General features: G+C 33.4%; 3 protein-coding genes across 5 annotated transcripts; 1 reads left to right on the forward strand and 2 right to left on the reverse strand.

Annotated features, from left to right (window-relative positions):
* The first annotated feature begins 3,756 nt into the window (after positions 1-3,756).
* LOC125855030 (CBL-interacting serine/threonine-protein kinase 8) lies at positions 3,757-9,554 on the forward strand. 2 transcript variants are annotated; one of them, XM_049534669.1, is made up of 14 exons: positions 3,759-4,193; positions 4,892-4,954; positions 5,088-5,159; positions 5,267-5,374; positions 5,464-5,538; positions 5,642-5,695; positions 5,844-5,969; positions 6,147-6,236; positions 7,609-7,731; positions 8,213-8,332; positions 8,581-8,700; positions 8,856-8,912; positions 8,991-9,065; positions 9,171-9,554. In XM_049534669.1, exons 1-14 carry the CDS (start codon positions 4,035-4,037, stop codon positions 9,270-9,272), a joined length of 1,344 nt encoding a protein of 447 aa, XP_049390626.1. In that variant the 5' UTR covers positions 3,759-4,034; the 3' UTR covers positions 9,273-9,554. The 2 variants fall into 2 exon arrangements, with proteins under 2 accessions (XP_049390627.1, XP_049390626.1); XM_049534670.1 differs by lacking the exons at positions 8,581-8,700; positions 8,856-8,912; positions 8,991-9,065; positions 9,171-9,554 and adding an exon at positions 8,029-8,120 and having other exon boundaries at positions 3,757-4,193.
* A 523-nt stretch (positions 9,555-10,077) lies between these two features.
* On the reverse strand, positions 10,078-12,863 carry LOC125855652 (putative pentatricopeptide repeat-containing protein At5g52630). Its single transcript, XM_049535408.1, has 2 exons — positions 12,648-12,863; positions 10,078-12,419 (listed from the first exon to the last, which is right to left on the reverse strand). Exons 1-2 carry the CDS (start codon positions 12,738-12,740, stop codon positions 10,245-10,247), a joined length of 2,268 nt encoding a protein of 755 aa, XP_049391365.1. The 5' UTR covers positions 12,741-12,863; the 3' UTR covers positions 10,078-10,244.
* Positions 12,864-14,623: 1,760 nt separating this feature from the next.
* Positions 14,624-20,490, reverse strand: LOC125855348 (serine hydroxymethyltransferase, mitochondrial-like). Of its 2 annotated transcripts, XM_049535066.1 has the most exons (16): positions 20,272-20,490; positions 20,124-20,174; positions 19,909-19,995; positions 19,068-19,189; positions 18,759-18,835; positions 18,499-18,623; positions 18,315-18,407; positions 17,546-17,638; positions 17,263-17,460; positions 16,610-16,714; positions 16,451-16,516; positions 16,257-16,334; positions 15,871-15,982; positions 15,384-15,494; positions 15,097-15,264; positions 14,624-14,832 (listed from the first exon to the last, which is right to left on the reverse strand). In XM_049535066.1, exons 1-15 carry the CDS (start codon positions 20,362-20,364, stop codon positions 15,116-15,118), a joined length of 1,560 nt encoding a protein of 519 aa, XP_049391023.1. In that variant the 5' UTR covers positions 20,365-20,490; the 3' UTR covers positions 14,624-14,832; positions 15,097-15,115. The 2 variants fall into 2 exon arrangements, with proteins under 2 accessions (XP_049391023.1, XP_049391022.1); XM_049535065.1 differs by lacking the exon at positions 14,624-14,832 and having other exon boundaries at positions 15,072-15,264; positions 20,272-20,473.
* Between the last annotated feature and the right edge of the window lie 2,142 nt (positions 20,491-22,632).

A 22,632-nucleotide genomic window follows, 5' to 3' on the forward strand; every position in this document is an offset into this window, starting at 1 on the left:
TATATATATATATATATAATTATAGGTATCGAGTTGATTGTATGTAGAGTATTATAAAAGAATATTAAATTTCATACGTACTCTATTTTTATTGGCTTAAGGTTTTGAAAATCTATAAGCCGAGGTCTATCGAAATTTAAAAATAACCTCTCTACCTTTATAAAGTAGAAGCAAGGTTGCGACACATTATCCTCTCTCACCTCCACTTACAAGATTACACTAGATATATTATTAGTAGTAGTAAAGTTTTGAATTTAATTTTAATTAGAAACCTTCAAATGTGATTAAAGTCGACTATACTTTTAAAAATTGTCCCTTCCGATAATCCAAGATGATATTTTCCTACAAGTAATATTGGTAGGACCACAAAATTAATAAATTTTGACACCCATTGATAAACTATTAATTAATGGGACAAGTGGCATTAATTAAGTGCAGAAGTTAGTTATTAATAGTGCATAGAGAGTCCATACAAAAACACTCAATAATTTCTTTTCATTTGTCCTAGTTTTCGTTAATATATTTACACCTAAAATTTGTTATTAGTGTATAAGAGGTGATAAATATTCCAAATTAATTAAGATGTGTACCTGATTCAAACACCACGATTATTAAAAAAATAATGGAAGTGCAGAAGTTAGTTGACAACTTGACTTAGCATTCTTTAATATTTAGTACATAATTGTGGCGTATTTTTGTGGATGTTACGTTTATGGGAAGAAAATCAACAATATAATATAGTTTGGTGATGCAGTCACTTATTGTCAACCTTATCAAGGCCTAATAATATTGTTTTATGCACTATGATTGTCCAATCCTTTTTTAATATTGCATAAGTTTAATACTATAATTTATTGTAGATATATTTTAATTTTTTTGTTCCATGAACATGCTGAAACATTGCATTCTTCCTGGATTATTGGTGTTACAATTAGCAACATCCCATGTTTCATGGTTTCAAAGATATTTATTCCTTAAAGCTTAGTTTAATTATTATTTTTAATAAATAAGTAACATATTTGATGTACATATATTTGACTATATATTAAAACAGGTAGAAAATACATATGTGGATGATGATGAATCGTGCACAAATATTACATTTTCTATTTTAATTTCTTCCTAACCCTTTTACGTAACTTACGAAATTGAGAAGAAAACGTGTGGTGGATGGCATGACAGCTGGGCAGAGCTAGTAGCTCGTATGCGGATTTAATTGAACCTAATAGATTTTATTTAAACAGTGTATTGTATTAATAAATTTATTAAATATGTATAATATTAAATTTAGAATTCGATTATTATCATTTAAAATCGTCATTATAAAATTCAGAACTCATAAAATTGAAATTCTAGCTTCGCTTATGAATTGACCGCCGACAGAAATCCTTTCTCACACACTCTAATAACAGGGGCAAAGGTTTATTTGAATCCTATTTGGAGAAAAATAACATAATTTATACATAATTAAAATTAATATTTATATATATATATATATATATATTAGAAATTTAACTCTTTTTCCCCCATATTTTGAACCTTACATGAAAATCTTACCAATAGTTATTAATTATTACCAACACATTATTAATTGACCTATTGGAGACATCAGATCTCAACTTTTCTAAAATTATATTGTATTAAACTATATATTGAGCACATTACAATCTTTCAACATGACATTAGTGTTGTCTGATAGTTGCAACCACTTTACAGTTTTATATTTTTTTATACAATAGAAGCACTACCATATATATGTAAAAAAATAATATAGTCCAATCTTATCCACATCCAATTAGTCTTAATAAAATCCACTAAATGGTGATAGTTTCAATTATTGATTATACCGGAGAATATTAGACATCCTCTATAATTAGCATATTTTTCGATATTGATTTTGATATCTCAGTAAATAAATATTGACGAGTTGTTTTAAAAAATATCAACAGCTTATATATTTTTCGAATATGAAATATGTTAATGTAGCAAAAAATTCTCTATTTCCCAATTATATAGAATTTCTTAAAATTCAACGTTTTAAAGTGGAGTTGTGAATGATGTACTAATATTATACGAACATTTAAGATAAATTATGAAAATAATATACTAATTAAGTTGTTGACTAAAAAAAAGAAGTAAATATAACAATTAGCTCCATAGTCCATATCATCTTAATTTCTATGTCGTCTCATATAAACAACATTCCACACACATGTTTTTTGTTTGAAAAAAAAAGGACATGCCTAAGTTCTGATGCTATGCTTGAAGCTGATTGAGAGCAAGTTGGCGCAAGGCTCGAGATTGATTGTTGATCTCCATGAAAGTTATATAAGAGTGTCAAACTACAAGATAATATCTCCCGGGGAAAGGTCCTGTAGGCTGCCCAATTACAAAGTATTTTTATATGGCTAGTGCTTAATCACTTCAGATTACATAAAAAAAAAAGGAAATTTTTTAAATTGCTCTAAGTTATAATAACCGTTTATTCTATCTTAATTTAACCACATGTCATGATCTATTTTGTTTTTAATAGACGTCATTTTTTCCCATACATTAAGTAAAGAAGAATTCATTCAATATTGGGTTTTAACAAAATGAAGAGTCCAAAATAGATGTAAACCATTTGTAAAACAAGTTGGCAATGACCGCCGTTCTACACCAAACATAATGTCTTCTTAGGTTTTTAGAAAATTTAAAATAGGAAGCCATTTTTCTTGGTTTCCCATTTGGATTTCAATATTCATTTTAAGATTCGACTTCTTTGAATTGACACAATTTTATTTTACTTTGATTAAAGTGCATTTTAAAAACGAAAACAATTTCATTCATAAGATTGATCCCAAAATATCTAATCAAAGAGGAACAAAAGACTTATTAAAAATATATATAATATATTGAAATATCTTTAATCATGTGATTTTGAACATATCATTTGATGTATAAAAATAAAAATTTGGAATACCAAATTAAGAAAGAACCATCTTTTAAAACAAACTTAATAAAATAATTAAACAAATAAATTGAACCATAATTTGATGATGTGTAAAAAAATGTCCTATTTAGTTTAGAAGTAATATGTGATAGAAATTAATTTAGGGATAAATTGTGTATTAAGCCTAATCAAGAAAAAAGAGGTATCATTTTCAAGTGGTGCATTCTCCACTAATGATATATTTCCTTTTCAACAACTACAACTTTTCCAACTTCTTACTACTTGTCATTCCTACTTTACCAAACCAAAATCCTAAATTCATAGCTAGCGATTATAATTTTTGAAAATTCATCATCAAATACTTTTAACTTTTCCAAAATTGGTTTAAACAAATTTTTGAATTTTAGGATTTCTAGTTACACAATGCCAATTTTTTTAAAAGTAAAATACTTGTTAAACACAATTTTAATTTAAAAATTCCAACTCCAAAAACTACTCAATGTTTTAAGTTTCTTGTGTCCATCTCGAATTATTGACCGTCTTAAAAATACTCATATACTTGACTAACTAAATTTAAATACACTATCGATTTGCCACATGTTATAACAAGTGGTCTCAAACTCTTGAATGAGCATGAAACTCTTAATAACAAATAGAGAGAAGTGTTGAAAATATCCCTAAACATGACGAGAATTTAAGACTATATTTCAATCATATTGCAAGATTTAAATATGTTTAAGACTGTCAATAGATCGAGATAAAAATAATAATTTGTTACTATATTAAAGATAAAACCCCACATAAGCACTTTCAAGTTTTCAAAATCCCCAAATCACTTTTTCCCCATTCTTATAGCTGCCTTTATCATTTTCAACTCCTTCACAGTTCATATTCCTTTTCCTCTAAACAATTCCCATCCCCTTTGCTTTATCAGTTTAAAAATAGTAATACTTTATACAGATTGGGAAAAAGCCAAAGTCTTGTTCGTCAAGCCCAATATGCTTTCTTGAAATAGCAAAAAAAATGGGTTGAGGTAACAGGAACTTGAAGAAGAAGAAAAAGGGTGTTGATTCGTGTTGTTGTTGAAGAAAAAGAAGCAAAAATGGTGGTAAGGAAAGTTGGGAAGTATGAAGTTGGAAGGACAATTGGAGAAGGAACGTTTGCTAAGGTTAAATTTGCTCAGAATACTGAGACGGGTGAAAGTGTCGCCATGAAAGTCCTCGATCGAAGCACTATCATCAAGCACAAGATGGTTGACCAGGTGGGTGTTTGTTTTTTCTCCCTTTTTTTGAATTGGGTATTTGAAGAATGAGAAAAAAAAACCATTGCAACTGGATAATCCATGGATGAAGCTTAAGATTTTAGAGTAATTATTATTCCTAATTTGTTAAATTTATATTTTGTAAATGCTCTATTTGAATTGTTGTAGCAATTTATGGAATAAGTTTTCGATTAATAAATGTGATAAGTTGACTCTTCCAATTTAGATCAATTTGTGAAAGTATTTGAAGTTTTAGTTAATTGTTTAGCAACATAATAGAGTGGCTTTTACTTGTTATTTAGGATGTTAGTTGATTGACCATGGCATCATGAATGCGGGATTATCGGCAATTTGTGGGGCTGCAAATCATTTGAGAGGACCCAGAAAGATGAAATGATATCTGAACTCTGATGAACAGATTCAAGTTAGTTTATAGATCATTTTTTTACAATGTGCGCAAAATGCTGCTAGCTAATAGTCCCACTTTAGTAGATTCGATCGCAGTTCAGCATTTCAAGAGTTCTTTTTGAATGTCAATTCCTAAGCCATTTCTTTCTGTGTAGAGATTCAAATTGTGTAAACTTGTGTTTGTGGTATTAGTTCTCAAGCATATGGTATGGAGACAATGTTTCAGTTTGGATATAATTTGTTTTTTTTTTGGTTCTCTAATAGGAGCTTTCTGCATTTTCATCTTGCAGATAAAGCGGGAGATATCCATAATGAAGCTTGTTAGACATCCATATGTAGTTCGATTACATGAGGCATGTGCCAAAACAAGTGCCGATGACTTTCAGTTTCCTGAAATTTGTTGCCTGTTTCACTTTTAGGTTACTGGTGTTGGGGAGAATTTTTTTGCTGATGTGCACTGCTGATATAAAGAAATTTTGCTGTCAGGTTATAGCAACTCGCACGAAGATCTATATTATCTTGGAATTTATCACAGGCGGGGAACTGTTTGATAAGATAGTAAGTCCCACCTTAAAATGGTCAAGGACAAATGCAGATTATTTTGATTCTTCTTAAGCACTTAAGCATATATTCTCCTTTGAATGATTTCTGGTATGCACTTGTAGGTCCACCATGGACGATTAAGTGAGGCCGAGTCTCGAAGATACTTTCAGCAATTGATTGATGGAGTTGATTATTGTCACATCAAGGGAGTTTATCATAGAGACCTAAAGGTACTTGTTAACAGAACGTAAAATCAAGAGAGCAATAAGTTATTATGCATTTAAATGAAAATCTTACTGCCATTTTCCACATTGCTCAGCCTGAAAATCTTCTGCTAGACTCCCAAGGAAATCTGAAAATATCAGATTTTGGACTTAGCGCATCACCTGGTGAAGTAAGGTCTCCCAAAACACTACCTTTTTTCTCTATTACCAAGAATACAACATTATTGGTGTACGTCTTTATGCTGCTAACTGCTTCTGATAATGTTCTAATAGGGAGTCAACATCCTTAAGACAACATGTGGAACTCCCAACTATGTTGCACCAGAGGTAAGTTAGGCAGCTTCCATTATAGTAGCCTTAGTTCTTTGTTACATGTATATCTTTGAATGAGTAGTTTGATAATTGATATGTATCCTTTTACTTAAATATGGATTAAGATGTCCCTTTCATCCTTGTTATTGGAATTTTTTACCAGGTTCTTAGTCACAAAGGTTATGATGGTGCTGTGGCTGATATCTGGTCCTGTGGTGTCATCCTTTATGTTCTGATGGCAGGTTATCTCCCTTTTGATGAGGTTGATCTCACTACACTGTACGCAAAGGTAGAAGCTTTGCATTTTCATGGTTGTGTAAATAACTTAAATGGAATTCCTTACATTCATCTTGCAGCAGTATGACATGATAATCATGCTGATATTTTCACATTTCATCACAGTAAAAGAACATTATTTTATAGTGACGTTTTAATTACCAACAAGTATGTTTGTATTTTTCTGCAGATTGACAAAGCAGATTTTTCCTGCCCATCTTGGTTTCCTGTTGGAGCAAAATCTCTGATACATCAAATTTTAGACCCAAATCCTCAAACCGTGAGTACTCAATCAGAGAATGTACACATATTATATTGTGCCCTTAAAATTATCTGTTTTGGAAACTTAATCCGTCACAAAGCCTTCAATGCATTGAACTTGTAAAATATTGCAACTTATCCACTCTGTGTAGTATTTATCAACAAACTTTTCAAATCAGAAGCAAGAAAGGAACTTTGGCATAAATCCTTTTCCTTTTCTCCTCACTTCTTCCCCTCACACAAATTAAACCATATTTGCTCCCTCTGCGAGTCTCCTCTCCACTTTCTTTTTTTTGGGGTTCAAGTCAAATTTCATTGTTATAGAGCTAGATTTTCTCAAAATAATATGTACTAGATGTCTATGTGACTTAAAGCAAGTCGTGCACTGGAAAATATTAAAACTTTTAGCTGTCTATACTATTCTCCATGACTTTTTCTTCTTTTTATATTCATTCTCCTCCATCTCCTTGGCTTCTCATCTTAACCTTACTGTTCCTTTTTATGGTTCATGTGGAAATGGGTGCTTCTATCTTCTGTTTTGTTTCTGTATAATCAGAAAGAACAGGGAAAATGAATGGAAGGAATCAAGCAAAAAGATTTTTTTTTAAAATAAAAAATAAATATGCAGGTTCTACGTAGGGAAGTGGAAAGAACAATGAACAAACAAAGGGAAAAGAGAAGAGGGCAAAGAAAGAAAATTGTTGCTATTTGTGCTGCTTTGCTGCTCTGCATTTTTGTTATGTTTCTTTTATTCCCGTGCTCAAGTTTCAGTTTTTTGTGATGATTCCCATTGTCATGGACCAAAGCAGCAATCCAGCAACTTCTTCCTTTTGGGTTTCCCCTTCCATTTTTCTTCTTTGTAAAGTCGTTATTGCTGACAGTATCCAAGTGTTCGAACTATTCTTATTTGCATTAGACCTTTTTCCGCACTTCCTTTCTTTGTCTAATTTTTCTATTTTGACCTTACATTTCTTGCCATCGTAGTACTAAAATATCAATAGACATAGAACAACTCAGGAAGACAATAATGGTTGTTTCGTGGAAAGGAAAAAGTTTAAAAGGAAAAGGATTTCCCTAAGTCTTTATTTCACCGTTATATTGACTTGGCTTATTTTTCCAAATAACGGAATTGTTAAGTTGCAACTTTTAGAAAGTTCTATGGTAAGATGCTAATTTTGCTTATCGCTTCTTGAGCTATTTACTCACTAAAGTATTATACTCTCTATTACATGACTTCATGCTACCTTAGGGTTGCTTTTGGAGTGTATTAGCTGGGTGGAGGCTTAAAACGATATACAATAATGTTGACCATGAAGATGAATATAGTCTTCTACTAAACGAACATATTCCTACATTGGCTTATTACATAGTTTTTTCTCTATTTTGTGCAGCGTATTCGGATTGAAGAGATCCGTAATGATGAGTGGTTTAAAAAAAATTATGATCCTGTCAAAGTCATGGAGTATGAAGATGTCAATTTAGATGATATTAATGCAGCTTTTGATGATACTGAGGTTAGTAAGACTTAGGATTACTGCCTTTGCTATATAAAACATTTTGATGTTGAATTAGGAATTTAAGTGAAATCTTGCCACGGGTTGCTTGTTGGCAAGCTGGTAAGTAGCTGGCTGAAGCATCACTTTGTATTTGTTTATTGCTCTAGTTGAATGTCCTGTTATCATTAAGGTGAGAATGTTATTGTTTAATGTTGAGTAAGAAAACATATTGAACATATTGGGGCTATCACTTAGATTTAGATGATGGAATAGTTTTGTGAAGGTGCGTTCATTGTAACTTTTTGCATTATTCAGATTCTTTCTGAACTTTTTCCTCTGGAGAAATGGAGGATATGCACCAAAAAGTGAAAGAAAGTTCAATTTGATAGGAATTGTTGTAGTGTTTGGTATGATAAAAAGTATTCCATGGAGGTTCTGGTTATTGACTGCTTAGTTCTTTGTTTTCCCCTATTTTATGGCTTGTTATAATGTTTTATAGGAGGAAGCATCCAATGAGCAATGTGACAATGCGGATGCTGGGCCTCTGGCTCTAAATGCCTTTGACCTAATTATTCTCTCTCAAGGATTGAACTTATCCATATTGTTTGACCGTGGGCAGGTATTGATTCTAAAACTTCTACCAATTTGACCATTCACAACAGGACTCTGTTATTTCTCTCTTTCATATAGATCAGGCTTTATATAGTCCATTAACATATATATCAACTAGTTCTGAGTTGGAGCAATGAAAAGAGGCACATCTTGCTTCGCATTTTCAACTTACCCCATAGCTTTGTTAGTTGCTTGTCATTATTAAGGTGCTGGTCTTCAACTTAGATAAATGAAATGTGGATGCTGGATTTACAGGATTCAATGAAGCATCATCAAACACGCTTCCTAACACAGAAACCAGCAAAAGTTGTTTTATCAAGTATGGAAGTTGTGGCCCAGTCCATGGGTTTCAAGACCCATATCCGCAATTTTAAGGTAGACACTCACCTTTTCTTATTAATAATGGGCATCTCAAGCTTAATCACTTGGGTTCACTAGGTCTCTTTTCTTTTCTTTTAAGTTCTATGCTGCTAATTTTCTTGGAGAATTCCCAAGGTTGGTCCTCATTTCTGCTTGTATGCATGTCTCAGATGAGGGTAGAAGGTCTCTCCGCAAACAAGACTTCACATTTCTCTGTAATTCTGGAGGCAAGTTCACATCTTTCCAAAGCTGTTTCAATATGTGTGGCACTCTTTGTGTGCTAGCTAATATTTATTATTCAACAGGTTTTCGAAGTTGCTCCTACATTTTTCATGGTAGACGTTCAGAAAGCAGCCGGTGATGCTAGTGAATTCCTCAAGGTTAGTTCAGTCTCATACATATACATGATCCAAAACTCTCTTTGCTACTTCCTTATCAAAAGTGCCCAACATGATGCAAGTGCTTACACCAATACTGTTTTACAGTTTTACAAGAACTTTTGTGGCAATCTTGAGGACATTATCTGGAGGCCACCGGATGAATCATGCAAATCAAGAGTTACAAAAGCAAGGAGTAGAAAGAGATGATATTTTAGCATTAGAGAATCTGTGTGTAGTTTGTGTTTGTATAAAAGATTACAGTTTCTTGAACCCTATAGGCAGTGAGTACACTCTTTTATAGTCGAGCCAAGTGAGGGGTAAAGCTTCCACGCTTTCCCCAGGTTTTGTATCAATTATATCGATGTGGTGAAAATTTATCATCTTAGAGCTGAGAGTAAACATAACAAATACTTGCTACTTCTAGAGAAGAGTTTGTCAAGTTGATTATATTTTACCAGCTTCTGTGAAACATTTTCATTTTTCTTATTTCATGAATGTCATATGAACAACAAAGGCAATTGTTGTTAAATCCATGACCTACCCAACATTTGAGCTTTAGCAACTAGTCATTTTTTGGAAAAATGTTGTCATACCAAACAAATATATATATTTTATTTTGTTTTTCCTCACTGTTTCACCTAAGTTGATGAAACTTTGCATAAATCATTCAGGTTTCCTAGGCAATGTAAATTAACCAAGATCCAAGAACAAAAAGAAGGGTCCCCAAGGTGTTAACTTTCCCCACAAGATTTGTTCTTTTGATATGTTGTGTCAATTGCATTGATTATCTTTTCAAGAAAAGCAGTGTACAGTTGACAAAAGAAGCAATAATGTGGTAAGGTGTGCGTGCACTCTATCCTCTCCAGACTTCACTTAGTGGGATTTCATCGAGTATGTTATTGTTGTTATCTTTTCATGACAAAGAACAAAAATCAAACCTTTGCCCCTTAGATCCAAAAGATGGCATGACAAAACCTTGTGTATAACTGATACAACAATTGGAAATTTCAAAAGTACAGAGAACTCAATATAAGCCACTATTTACTTCTCTGATTTTCCTTTCATATAACAAGCTACATGATCTAAATTCAGTAGATCAGTCAATGAAGTAGAGAACAGAGACTTGACAAGAAAAATGATAATCAAGAAAGTGAGGTAAGTGAGTGTTTTGAGAAAGAATTAAACAAGACTACCAAAATCACCGCAAGAACAATGTCCATTCACAAATTTGTGAAGCCTTTTACTATCTCTAATGATGATTTTTCTTGAAGTTAGCTGTGAGATGAATTTCATAAAGCTGTGGCAATCTCTACACATGCTAATACTCTTAATAACTCGGATGGGTGCAGCACTCGGTGTGTTCAGCAATCCAAATGATACAGCCAACTTTTCACTGTGACGACCAATAGGAAAAGTTGCCTCATCATCTTCTTCGTTTTTGAGCTCCAAACTTGTGTGTAACTCAAATCCCATTGTACTTGCTTTGTCATGTAAATCACTTAAGAAATTATCTATATTTTCGTATGGAGGATTCAACTGATCACCTGTTCTAAACGAATGAACTTTGTCCCTGATGCTAATCCAGCTCCAATCTTTTAGCTTTCCGATTTTTTCATCTTTCATTAGCTTTCTCACCCTGGAAACATCCTTCCATCTCTCAGCTGAGAGATACATGTTTAACAACAAGAAGTAAGCTTCTGAGTTTTTTGGATTCAGGCTAAGTAGTTGTTCAGCAGCATAAAAACCTAGCTCTAATTTCCCATGGCTTCTACAGCCTGCTATTAGAAGTGACCATATAAACTCGTTAGGCTCAAAATCCATCTTCTTGACGAAATCAAAAGCTTCATCTATCCTACCTAACCTCACAAACATATCAATCAAGCATGCATAATGGTCCATCACGGGCTTAATTTTGTACTCTTTTTTCATCATGTCAAAGTATGTCAATGCCTCTTTGACCAGTCCAGCATGGCTACATGCCGAGAGCACTCCCACGAATGTAACCTTGTTTGGTCTAACTCCTACAAACCTCATATCCTCAAAGAGCTGCAACGCTTGTTTAGAGTACCCATGTTGTGCGAAGGCCGTGATCATAGACGTCCAAGATATCAAAGTTCGTGTAGACATCTCCACAAAAGCTTTACTTGCCCTGTCAATGCTTCCACATTTATTATACATGTTAACTAGGGAAGTTCCCACTACAACGTCCGACAAAAACCCCGACTTAATAACCTGAGCATGAATTTGCTCCCCTTGTTCCAAAGCAACCAAACTACTACATACAGACAACACACTCGAGAAGGTGAATAAATCAGGCTTCATCCCCGAATGATGCAGTCTCAAAAAAGTGTTTAGTGCCTCAAAACCGCTGGAATGTGCAGCAATACCGTCCTCTCCAAGATCCATCATTTGAGCAAGACCTGCAATCATCGCATTCCATGTAACCAAGCTAATTGACTCCATTCCATCAAACAGCTTCTTTGCCTCTATAATCCATCCGTTTTTCAAGTATAAATACATTATTGAATTTGTTACTCTTAGATTAGAACCATACCCCAGTTTAATGCTCAAAGAGTGAATTTGTGATCCTATCTTTAAAGCCTGCATTATGCAACACAAACTTAGTACACTTGTAAATGTGAACTCATTAGGCTCCACATCCACACAAAGCATGTCAACAAACAGGCTTAATCCCATTGCAGAATCCCCGTTATCTCCACAGGCAGATATAGCTGCTGTCCACGAGATAACATTCTTATCAGCAATCATCTGAAATGCTTTAACTGCAGAATCCAGATTGTGACTTTTGGAATACAAGCTACAGAGAGCATTGCCAATGCTTGTGTCATCCTCAATTTCATACTTCACAACATACGCATGAATCTGCTTTCCTAACTCGAAATGACCCAACAATGAACAAGCATTGAACGCAACACCTAACGTATAATTCGTGGGAAATCCACCCGCTTCCAGCATTTCTTGGAATACGCTAATAGCAACCTCCGGCTGCGAATTCTGAACATAGCCAGACATCAAGGATGTCCAGGTAACAACATTTCTTTTAGGCAAATTATCGAATACCTTCCGTGCACTTCCCATCATCCCACATTTAGCATAAACATTGACAAGAAATGTCATGAGAAACAAATCTTCATGGATACCCATTTTGATAATGTGGCCATGAATTGCTTCAGCTTCTGAAACGGATTTTTTCTTGATACATTCTTGCAGAAGTGGAACATAAGAAGCTGATTCCACTTTTTCACTACCTTCTTTGATCAGTGAAAGTGCCTCTCTGAATTCAAGATTCAATGGCTCCAAAGCTTTATCCGAGTTTATGGGACTATGATTTTTCTAAATTAAACCACAAAACAAGAACCATTATAAAAAAATAAAAAAAAACAACCATGAATTATAAAGAAAAAAAAAACAGTCCAATGCACCAGAAAGTGCCGGACCACAAAAGTCTATTGTACACGGCCTGCCTGTTTCCACGGCTCGAACACGTGATTTTTAACTTTATTAGTTACATCGAGACTCGACAATGGAATAAACTAGTAATTAAAAGGATCAAGAACGTACCTTTTCGAAAGGCAAAGAAGTTACTGAGTTTTTCTTGAATTCATTTTCAAGCTTAAGGGTGTTGCCCACAACTACTGAAGGCAGAGAAGCCATGAATTCGCCACTGACTGTATAAAACTGGGAAAAGATTACTTCATTGTTCTTCAGTTTTATTTTATCTGAAATTGAAAAAAAAAATGTTATCTTTACTCTTTGGATGAAATTGAACTGAAAATCCGAACAGGGGAGACCGGTAGAGATTGAATTTCGTGGACCCCACTCATGATTGGAAAAATGGATTAGGGCGTTAATCTTAGCGGGAACTATCAAATTATGGATAGTAATCAACTCTTTCGAGAGTGTTTGGTACTAGGGATATCGAATAATAAATCGGGATAAAATATAAAATTATTTTATTTTGTGTTTGGTTAATAATATTAGTTAGTTCCAAAATTATTTATCTTATGACATAATTTTGTCTATCCCACCTACCATACCAAAATAACCCGTCATAGTTTTACTTTCACTTTCAAATTGGAAGTCCTTTTAACAATCTGCCAAAGAAATACTCCTTCAGTAAAGAAATGTGATTAAATATTATTTAATTTTGTGGTCTTAAATATATTATGTGAAAAATAAGTATTAAGAATTGACAAAAGGCGAAAGAAACTTATATTTTAAAATAGATTAAAAGAAAGTAAGGCAAACAAATTAAAATTGAGAGAGTTTTTTTTTATGACAAAAAAAAATTTGCAGCCGCTATCCTTTGGTTGCGCACAGGGTAAACCCCTCGCTTCTATGCAATAGCTCGCAAACCACATAGAGAGGTAACCCACACTAGGCAAGCCCGATGCGACGAGCTTGACCCAGAAGGCAAACCCTTGCTTCCGCTGGCAAGAGGTTCCGAACTTGAGACCTCCAACATGGAAGTCCCAAATCCAAATCACTGGGCCACCTCGAAGGGTAATTGAGAGAGTATTAAATTATGTAGTTTGAATTTTATTTCACTAAAATAAGAACTCCAATAATGCAAGTTATTAGCAAGGACAAATAATGTTTATAATTCAATCAGGTTTTGTTGGAACAAATATTTTAATTAATTTTGAAACTCTTCTCAAGTTTTGATAAAAGTTGCTATGATTTTCAAAGTGAATATTTGCAAATTCATAAGTTTATATTCACTTCAATTTAGTGCATAATATAAAACATCATAATTTCATCTTCCTTTCATTTAGAGTAGTTGGTGGAAGTGAATATAATTGGAAATTCTACTTCATATTTATAGTCAACAAAAAAAAAGTATGAGTTCCTGATTCTTGTTTGGTGAGAGTGCTGCATTACTGATGAACTGTTTTCTGCTCTTGACTATTTCTGATTCTCTTTATTTTCATCTTATAATATTTCAAGTTATAAATTAGGAAAATAGTTAAATATGGCAACTTGTACAAACATCAAATTATTGATACTTACAAAGGTAGATCGAGAAAGTAGTGGAGATAGATGATTAGATAGGATATGACACAACTTCATATTATCGAAGACATGACCCTAGATAGGAAGGAGTGGAGGTTGGTAGGAGGTTAATAGGGATAGAGTATTGTCTTGCCTTAGTTACCCATCGTCATATATTGTGTCCTATGTTCCGATTATCACAGTACTTGTGCTATTATGCTTTCGTCATTGTTTTCTTTCTCTTGTACTTGAGTTTGATACACTTGAACAAGTCTGCATACATTCTACCCTTCCCAGACCCCACTTAGTGGGATGTCGCTAGGTATGTTTTCTTTCTCTTGTACTTGAATTTGATACACTTGAACAGGTATGCATACATTCTACCTTCCTCAAACCCCACTTAGTGGGATTTCGTTGGGTATTTTTGTTGTTGTTGTTGAATTATTGATATCTAGAACAGGCAAAAACAAATGGTGCTTGGCTGATTTTTTCTTTTCCTTAGAGCCAAAGTTTGGTAAGATGTATTGCTGGGAGCACGAGACAGATTTCACTTTGTATGCATAAGATCTTATCCCTTTTCTTGTTAAACATCATGTGAAAGTATCATAAAATTACATCTGATGGTGACTTTGATTTGAAAAATTATACAAATGTAATGAAATGTGATCCATGTAACTCTTTTCCGCGCACTGCAAGTGAATTCAAAAAGACAATGTTCTAACTTCATTGGAGAAAAATGTCTTCTGACTCGAGCCTGATAGCAGAATAAGACCGATAAGGGGACAAGGAAAAGTTGGAAACTAGAACTAAAAAGGCAATCATCTTGCACATTTTACAGTTAAATAGAGCCAGTGTATGTGAAGAAAAAGGAACCCTCGCTGCCTCAAAATGGATAAGTAAATGGACCCAATGATAAAAACTTAAAGATGCATGATTTACATTCTGGTATAATAAAGAGAAAAACACAACAGAAATAACTCTTTTTCTTTTGGTGAGAAAAGTAAGGCAACAGAAGTACCTCAACACTAGATCCGAGCTCAATTCTTGTATTTCATTGTTTCTTTCTCGAAACCAACAGTAGGAAATTGTTTGGCATAGTCCTCAACATCCTGCCTTAGCTTGGCAACCTCAGATTGAATGTTGGAGTCTGAACTCAAAGTTGCCACAAAGTCCTTCAACTTCGTTCCTACGTTTATTAGAAACCGATGATTGTATGTAAGTATACAATCTGAAACTTTTAACAACAAATTGTACGATCAGAGGAACTGGTGCATTCCAGAATTGACAAGATGAAAATCACCAAACCTTTGGTCTCAGCCTTGACCTTAAGGGCCAACTTCACAGCAGCATCAAAACATTCAGCCACTTTGACAAAATCCTCCTCAATAAATCCCCTTGAAGTGAGAGCTGGGGTTCCTGGATCACATCATGAGAAGGGGTAAATTGACTTGATATCATTATATCTACTCGTATATCACCATTCACCATTAATGGAAATAATTTTCTTCTCTGTTCTATTTATCATTTTAATTTTTAACTATTGCTTTTAATTTGGGATTAACAGAAATTAGTAGTCAATACTAAGATATTGCCACAAGAATATTAAATGGTTCTCCCACTGGTTAAAACTAAAAATACACTTTTGCTAAAGAAGGGAGGAAAGAGAAGAAGAGTTGAAAGAACCTAAACATCTAGGTGTTAAATTCATGAGATACTGGACACTATATGGTACATCGATGATACTTCCAGTTATGTTAAGCAATCATAAAATAGGGCAAAAGAAGATCCTTACCCATGCGAATGCCACCAGGTACCATGGCAGATACATCACCGGGCACAGTGTTCTTATTGGCTGCAATATGCACAGACTCTAAAACCTTCTCAACTCTAGATCCATCAATACCCTGAAGAAGGTATTTACCAAATTGTCAGGGTAGGAGTCAACACTTCCATGTAATACAACAATTGTCATATTTGATCCATTAAATACATCCAATACACAAAAGATAAGACGTTCTGCACCTGATTTCTTTTCTGAATATTTTGCAAATATAAATAAACACTGCTATCAAAATTGAAAATATCCCGTTCTTTTAGATGTCTGACGGCAAAACGATCAGCAATTCAAATGGACAATAAGAAGCTCTCCAGTCATTTAAATATGAACCTGTTATGTACCTTATTTCTTAAGTTTACCAGCACCAGATGATTCTCAGTTCCACCAGATACAAGATCATATCCTGCTGCCAGCAAACTCTGCAAAATATTGTGATCAGAAATTAACACATGCAACAAAACCATCAAGTTATCTCCCTCTACGGGAGTAATGATCATAAATTATGCTATAGGAGGAGGTTAACTACAAGTAGTACCTCAGCAAACTTTGAGCAGTTGCTAAGAACTTGCTCTTGGTATGCCTTGTATTCTGGTGTCATGACCTAGATAACAGACAAGGAGACATTTTATACAGTTATACCTATAAAGGAGAACATGTGAACAATGAAAACAAACACAGAAGATGAACTACTTACTTGTTTCAGTGCAACAGCTAAGCCAGAAATTGTGTGGTTGTGGGGGCCACCTTGAAGTCCAGGGAAAACAGCTTGGTTGATTTTATCTTCATAGTCATACATAACCTGTAGGATGACAATTGCACTATTACTTATCACATTAAAGTTTCTCTATTATTCATTCAAAGAATGGAGATATAAGTGGCACCCATATTCCAACAATGAGATTTTTGTGCTTCTCATCCACCACTTTGTGTTAATTCTGATTTTATGCTAGATTATAGGGATTGAAGCATTTAACTTTTGATTTGTTTAAGAAGGTGGTAGCATGTTAACTGAGGCACATGATTTTATGGTGTGTCCAGGAGGCAAGTTTACAAGGTTGACGGAAGATCTGAGGAAGTGTGCAAGGAATAAGCAGAGAAATTGGGTTGAGGCCAGCAGAAGTTGATAGAACCCATAAAATTACTCAATTTGGTCGGCAAGGAGTGAAAGACTAAATTGGCTTATCTAACATAAGCCGAAAATTTCCAATGCAGGACATGGTAATAGGAGAATTAAACAAGAATAATCTACAAGGAAGGACTAACAACAAATTTTCCCTCCCCAGATTTCAGTTCCAAAGAGTATCCGTACTAAATTCTACAAGTTATTTGACTTCAGGTCATACTCACTTCTTCTCCTTTTTTGTTTATCTCCTTCACTCCTTTTCTGAAGAAGATCATCGCTCCACGTGGCCCACGAAGTGACTTGTGAGTTGTGGTGGTAACAACATCTGCATACTCAAAAGGAGAAGGGATGACTCCAGCAGCAACCAAGCCACTGATATGTGCCATGTCTGCCAAGAGAACAGCTTTTTGCTTGTCACATACCTGCCAATTGCTCAAAAACAGCAGTACTTTAAAAAATTGGAAAACAAAGTAGTGGGAACAAGCTTAAAAAGATTTATTAGTTTACCTTACGGATACGTGCATAATCATATAGGCGAGCATAAGCACTTGCACCAGCAACAATCAACTTCGGTCGGAAGAGCGTTGCACTTTTCTCCAGCTGTGCAAATGGAAATTCAACAACTGAAGAATGAGTTGAAGAAATCACATACTAACTAGCCTAAAAGAACCTGGGAAAGACAACAAAGAGGGAAAGGAGTCCACGCCGCAGCTTAGATTTGTAAACAATAAAGCATGTTTTTTACCCAGGAAAGATTAGCATAAGCATCGGTAAATTATGATACAAACACAATTGCTTCAAAAGTAACCCTAGCTCAACAGCCTACAATTTTTGTGTCGAAGCAGCTGAAGACCTTGAAAAGAGGAAGCAGCAGAGACTTGTCTGTGTCACTTCCTCATTATCGTTTACTCAGAGCATGGTTAGAAGCTACAAGAGTGTGTTCCATGTGGAAAGCGACATTGTGAACATGTCAAAGCATATGGACTAGGAAAAATTTAAATCAAATGTGAAGCGAGGCACAGGTTGAGTTGAGGGGAATTCTGGATCTGACATTATACTGATTGCAAATTATATGATGTTGCAACCAAGAAATCAGTACATGCAGACTAATAGGAAAGGAGATGACAAAAGATAATTTGGCTTTTTCTTTAGATGATTGAGTCAATGACTACTGAAATTAGTAACTTAGAAGTGGCCAAAAGATGCAAGACACAAGAAATGTAATGGCTTGTAACACCTAAACCATTCCCAATTATACCGACAAACAAAAGATTACCTGTTCATAGTCAATATAACCTGTGCTCTCATCTAATCTGTAAGGCATGGTCTCGAAAAAGATAGACACAGCAGAAATCTTCTTTGTGTCAGTCTGCATAGCATAGACAGAAATAAGGGCATTGTTGGTAAATAAAGATTACAGCAAAATACACATCAGATATATTAGCTCAAGAGAACAGAACCTGATAACCATGTGAAAGATGTCCACCATGAGGAAGATCTAGCGCCATAATTCTCTCATGAGGCTTTAATAAAGCAGTGTACACTTGAAAATTTGAAGGAGATCCAGACAATGACTGAACATTGACTGCAACAAAGTTTGATGAATATTTAGCATAAAGACTATTATCAAAAGCCTAGAGATCAAGAATAGAGCCGTTATAAGGTCAGTTCACATCTAAAGATCCACTCAGAATGAAATTTTTCTGGCTGATGTAATTACCTCCCCATTTGGCAGGATCCAAATTAAAAACTTCCAGTGCACGTTTTTGACACAATCTCTCTGCCATGTCAATATACCTTTATAAAATGATAAAAAAGACATGGTAAATGTTCCCAATGGTATTCAGTTAGCAACAGATGATAGCCAGAATGACAGACTCTTGCTGATCAGCTAGAAAGCAAGTATATCAATGTTACAGCAGGTTAGGTTACCACTTATAGTTCAAATTCTAGGTGATCAGTAATTCAGTATTCGGAGAAAGATAGTATGAACTTCAAATCAACCAGAGAACGAAAGCAATGAACGTACTCATTTCCTCCATAGTATCTAGCTCCAGGATACCCTTCACTGTATTTGTTGGTCATTACTGATCCAACTGCTTGCATCACTGACAGTGATGTAAAATTCTCTGAAGGGATAAGCTCAAGACCCTACAAATTCGTCAAATTCATGGTTCATACATAAACAATCTTTTAACATACTAGATGCTTGTAAAATGTACTCTCTTCATTCCAAATTATAAACACCTTTTCCATTGTGGATTGTTACTAGAATCTAAACACAGTTCTGTTAATATACAACTTCTTCTAAACTTTGATTTGATTTTTTTCTCTACTAAACTCTCTTTTAACCACTGGTTTAATTATTTTCTTCAATTATATACAATTAGTGATAATATATAATTCGACTCAATACTCCTATCTATCTTTTGATTCCAATCAAATATCATGATATAAAGTGAAAATGAGGGACTAACTACTCACTCCGTTTCATCTTACTTGGCACATATTGACCTGACACACCATTTAAGAAAACTTTAATTAGAGGTGTATTTTAGTAAACTAACCTATTAATGATGCTTTGGAATTCTAAATTGACTACTACTTCATGTAGTTATTTAACACTGATGAGTACAAATATGGGGAAAAAAAGTAATAAAATTTCCTTGATTTGCTAAAATGGAACATCTACTTTTGGTTATAGGGGCCAAATAAAATGAAACGGAGGGACTAACTATTAAGAAAATCAGGTGTTCGTGTTTTAATTATCAGCTCATATAAAAAGCAGATTTTGGAATATATTTACCAACAAAACAACACAAAATTTTCTTAACAAATCATAGAATCATAAACACAACACAATTACAAACCTTCCATTGCCTAGCTTTCTCAAGCTCAATAATGTCGGCAATCTCTGGATCGATTTCTTCAAGTGGCGCATTCAATTGCTTAATCCACTATTAACCAAATAACCAGGAGCAACATTAAAATCATTGATCCTACCATTGAAAACTCATAAAAAAACAAAGATCCAAAGGTAAAAATAAGAAGGCCTATATATATTCTGATTCGATTTACTACTAACCGTAACTCGCGGATCCTCCCTATCTCGAACTGCTTGATTAGGCAAAGACGACTGCAACAACAACAATAATAAAAAAACAACAATTAACAAATTGAATATCACCAGCTTTAAAATTTATCAACTTTTCAGGAAGAAAATACTTGTGTACCATGTAATGCACGGAAGAGCCATTGGAGAGAGGACGAACAAGGTTAATGGAGGAACCGTAAGAAATCTTACGAAGAGCCATAGCCATTGCCATTTTTTTTGTTTGTGTAATGGCAATTGAGAAACTTTTGAGTTGGTGTTATTAGGCCCCTGTTGGGGATTTGGGGGAAAGAGGGTGGTTGAAGATGGTGACAGAGCTTAGTGGTGTGGTGCGTTGGCTTTGCTAATTCAACATATTATATTATGCATTCATAATTTGAGTTATGAACCTACCGAAAAAGTATAATTTGAGTGATAAAAGTTATCAGAAAAAATAGGGTATAGAGTAGAACTATTATGAAAAGATAAAAAAGATGAAATATGATTATTAAATATTTTTTTTGTTTTATTTTATGTAAGGTAGTTTAATTCGACACTTGGTACAGAGTTTAATAAAGAAAAGAAGACTTTTAAAATTTGTGGTCCAAAATGAATGATAAAAATTTGTGTAGCTGTTCATTAAGGGTAAAATAGACATTATATAGGTAAATTGTTATTTAATATTTAAATGTGTCATTTTTTTTTTGAACTGACTAAAAAAGAAAGTAAGTCACATAAATTGAAACAGAGGAAGTAATAAATAAAGATAAAATGAGAAGAAAATATCAATATAACAACGCAAACACACCAAATTCATCATTTATGGGTCTTGTAACCGTTATTTAATAATGAATTTGAACGATATGATATAACAGAATTTAAGTAACAATCAAAACAAATATTGTATTTAAACTAACCATACAAATATACAATATAATAGCTAACAAACATCCAAATAAGGTGTAAAGCAAATTATTTTTCTAAATTTAGCAATCTTTGCCAATTTTTATTAAAATATTTTAAGAAAATCAAAATGGAAGAGAGTTGGTTATGGGGACAACGTCAGTAGTTAATCATCTCAAGGTGCATGGAAGTTGGTGAACTGATCAGATCGGAAAGTTTTCCCTTGTTCACTTTTACTCCCTCCGTCCCTATTTACTTGTTCATATTTCCTTTTTTAGTTGTCCCTATTTAGTTGTCCATTTTGACAAATCAAGAAAGGACAACAAATTTTTTCCTATTATACCCTTATTTACACTTCTTGAAAATTGTAAAAGTGTATGTTGTTTCCCTCTAATTTATTTCACTTGAATTCAAATAAGTGATTGTAATTTTGAAGTGAAAAGTTGTCATAAGGGTAAAATTGTAACTTCACTGTGCTAATCATTGTTGCCTTAATCTGTATATCATTTCTAAAGTGGACAACTAAAAAGGGACGGAGGGAGTAGTTATATTAAAAAGGGTAATGCTAAATGGCAAAAAAAAATTGTCAAAAATTTAAAAAGACTATAATATTTTTTTTTAATTTTAAAATAAACTATTTTTTTAATTAAAATGTATTAAAGTTAAAAAGGTAAAATACCATTATGATCAAATTCTGGTCAAATTTTCTGGGGTAAATTACATAAATCACATACTTTTAAGGCAAAATTACAATTTATCCCTTAAAAGTTTATAATTACAGAAATCCCTCAAAACGGATACAATAATATAAGTGCTGATATATTAATCTGATGCTCAAGATACATTAATCGTTAAGTAAGATACATTACATTTTATACATGATACACTAATCTGATGTACATTTTATACATGATACACTATCTGATGCGCGAGATACACTAATCTGATATACATTTTATACATGATACACTATCTGATACGCGAGATACACTAATCTGATGCTCGAAAATGAGGGATTTTGGAGATTTGTAAAATTTATAGGGGATAATGATAATAAGTAAACTAAAATGTGGGATTTCTGCAATTTTTCCATTTTTCTGCCCAAAAGAATCTTTCCTATTAAAAATAATTTCTTTTTTTTGTTAACTTAATTTTAAATCATTAATATTAATTATTCAATCTCAAATTATTTCATTGTTCAACAAAATATCAATTGATATTAATGTTATAAAAAAATATATGCATAATTAATTATTTTCTTAAAGGATATGCAAAGTTCATTATGCATAAGTAAAAAATAAATCGTGAAAGTTTATAACAAATTAACAACAATAGCATATTTAATAGAATCTAGAAAGTATAGAGTATACATATTTTACATATACCTTATAGAGAGATAAAAGTTATTTTCGATAAATCATCGGATCAAATAAAAGCATCTTAAAACAGTTTGAAAAGGGAAACACAAATAAAAAAATAACATTAAATAGAGAGCAATACGCAAAGCATAGAAGAAAAAATAGTAACAATAACCAAAACATATAAGTAATAATTGAAATTATATAATAATAATAATAATACGAATACTACTTGAAACTGG

This window comes from Solanum stenotomum, chromosome 2 (genome assembly GCF_019186545.1).
Source record: "Solanum stenotomum isolate F172 chromosome 2, ASM1918654v1, whole genome shotgun sequence".
NCBI lineage: Eukaryota > Viridiplantae > Streptophyta > Magnoliopsida > Solanales > Solanaceae > Solanum > Solanum stenotomum.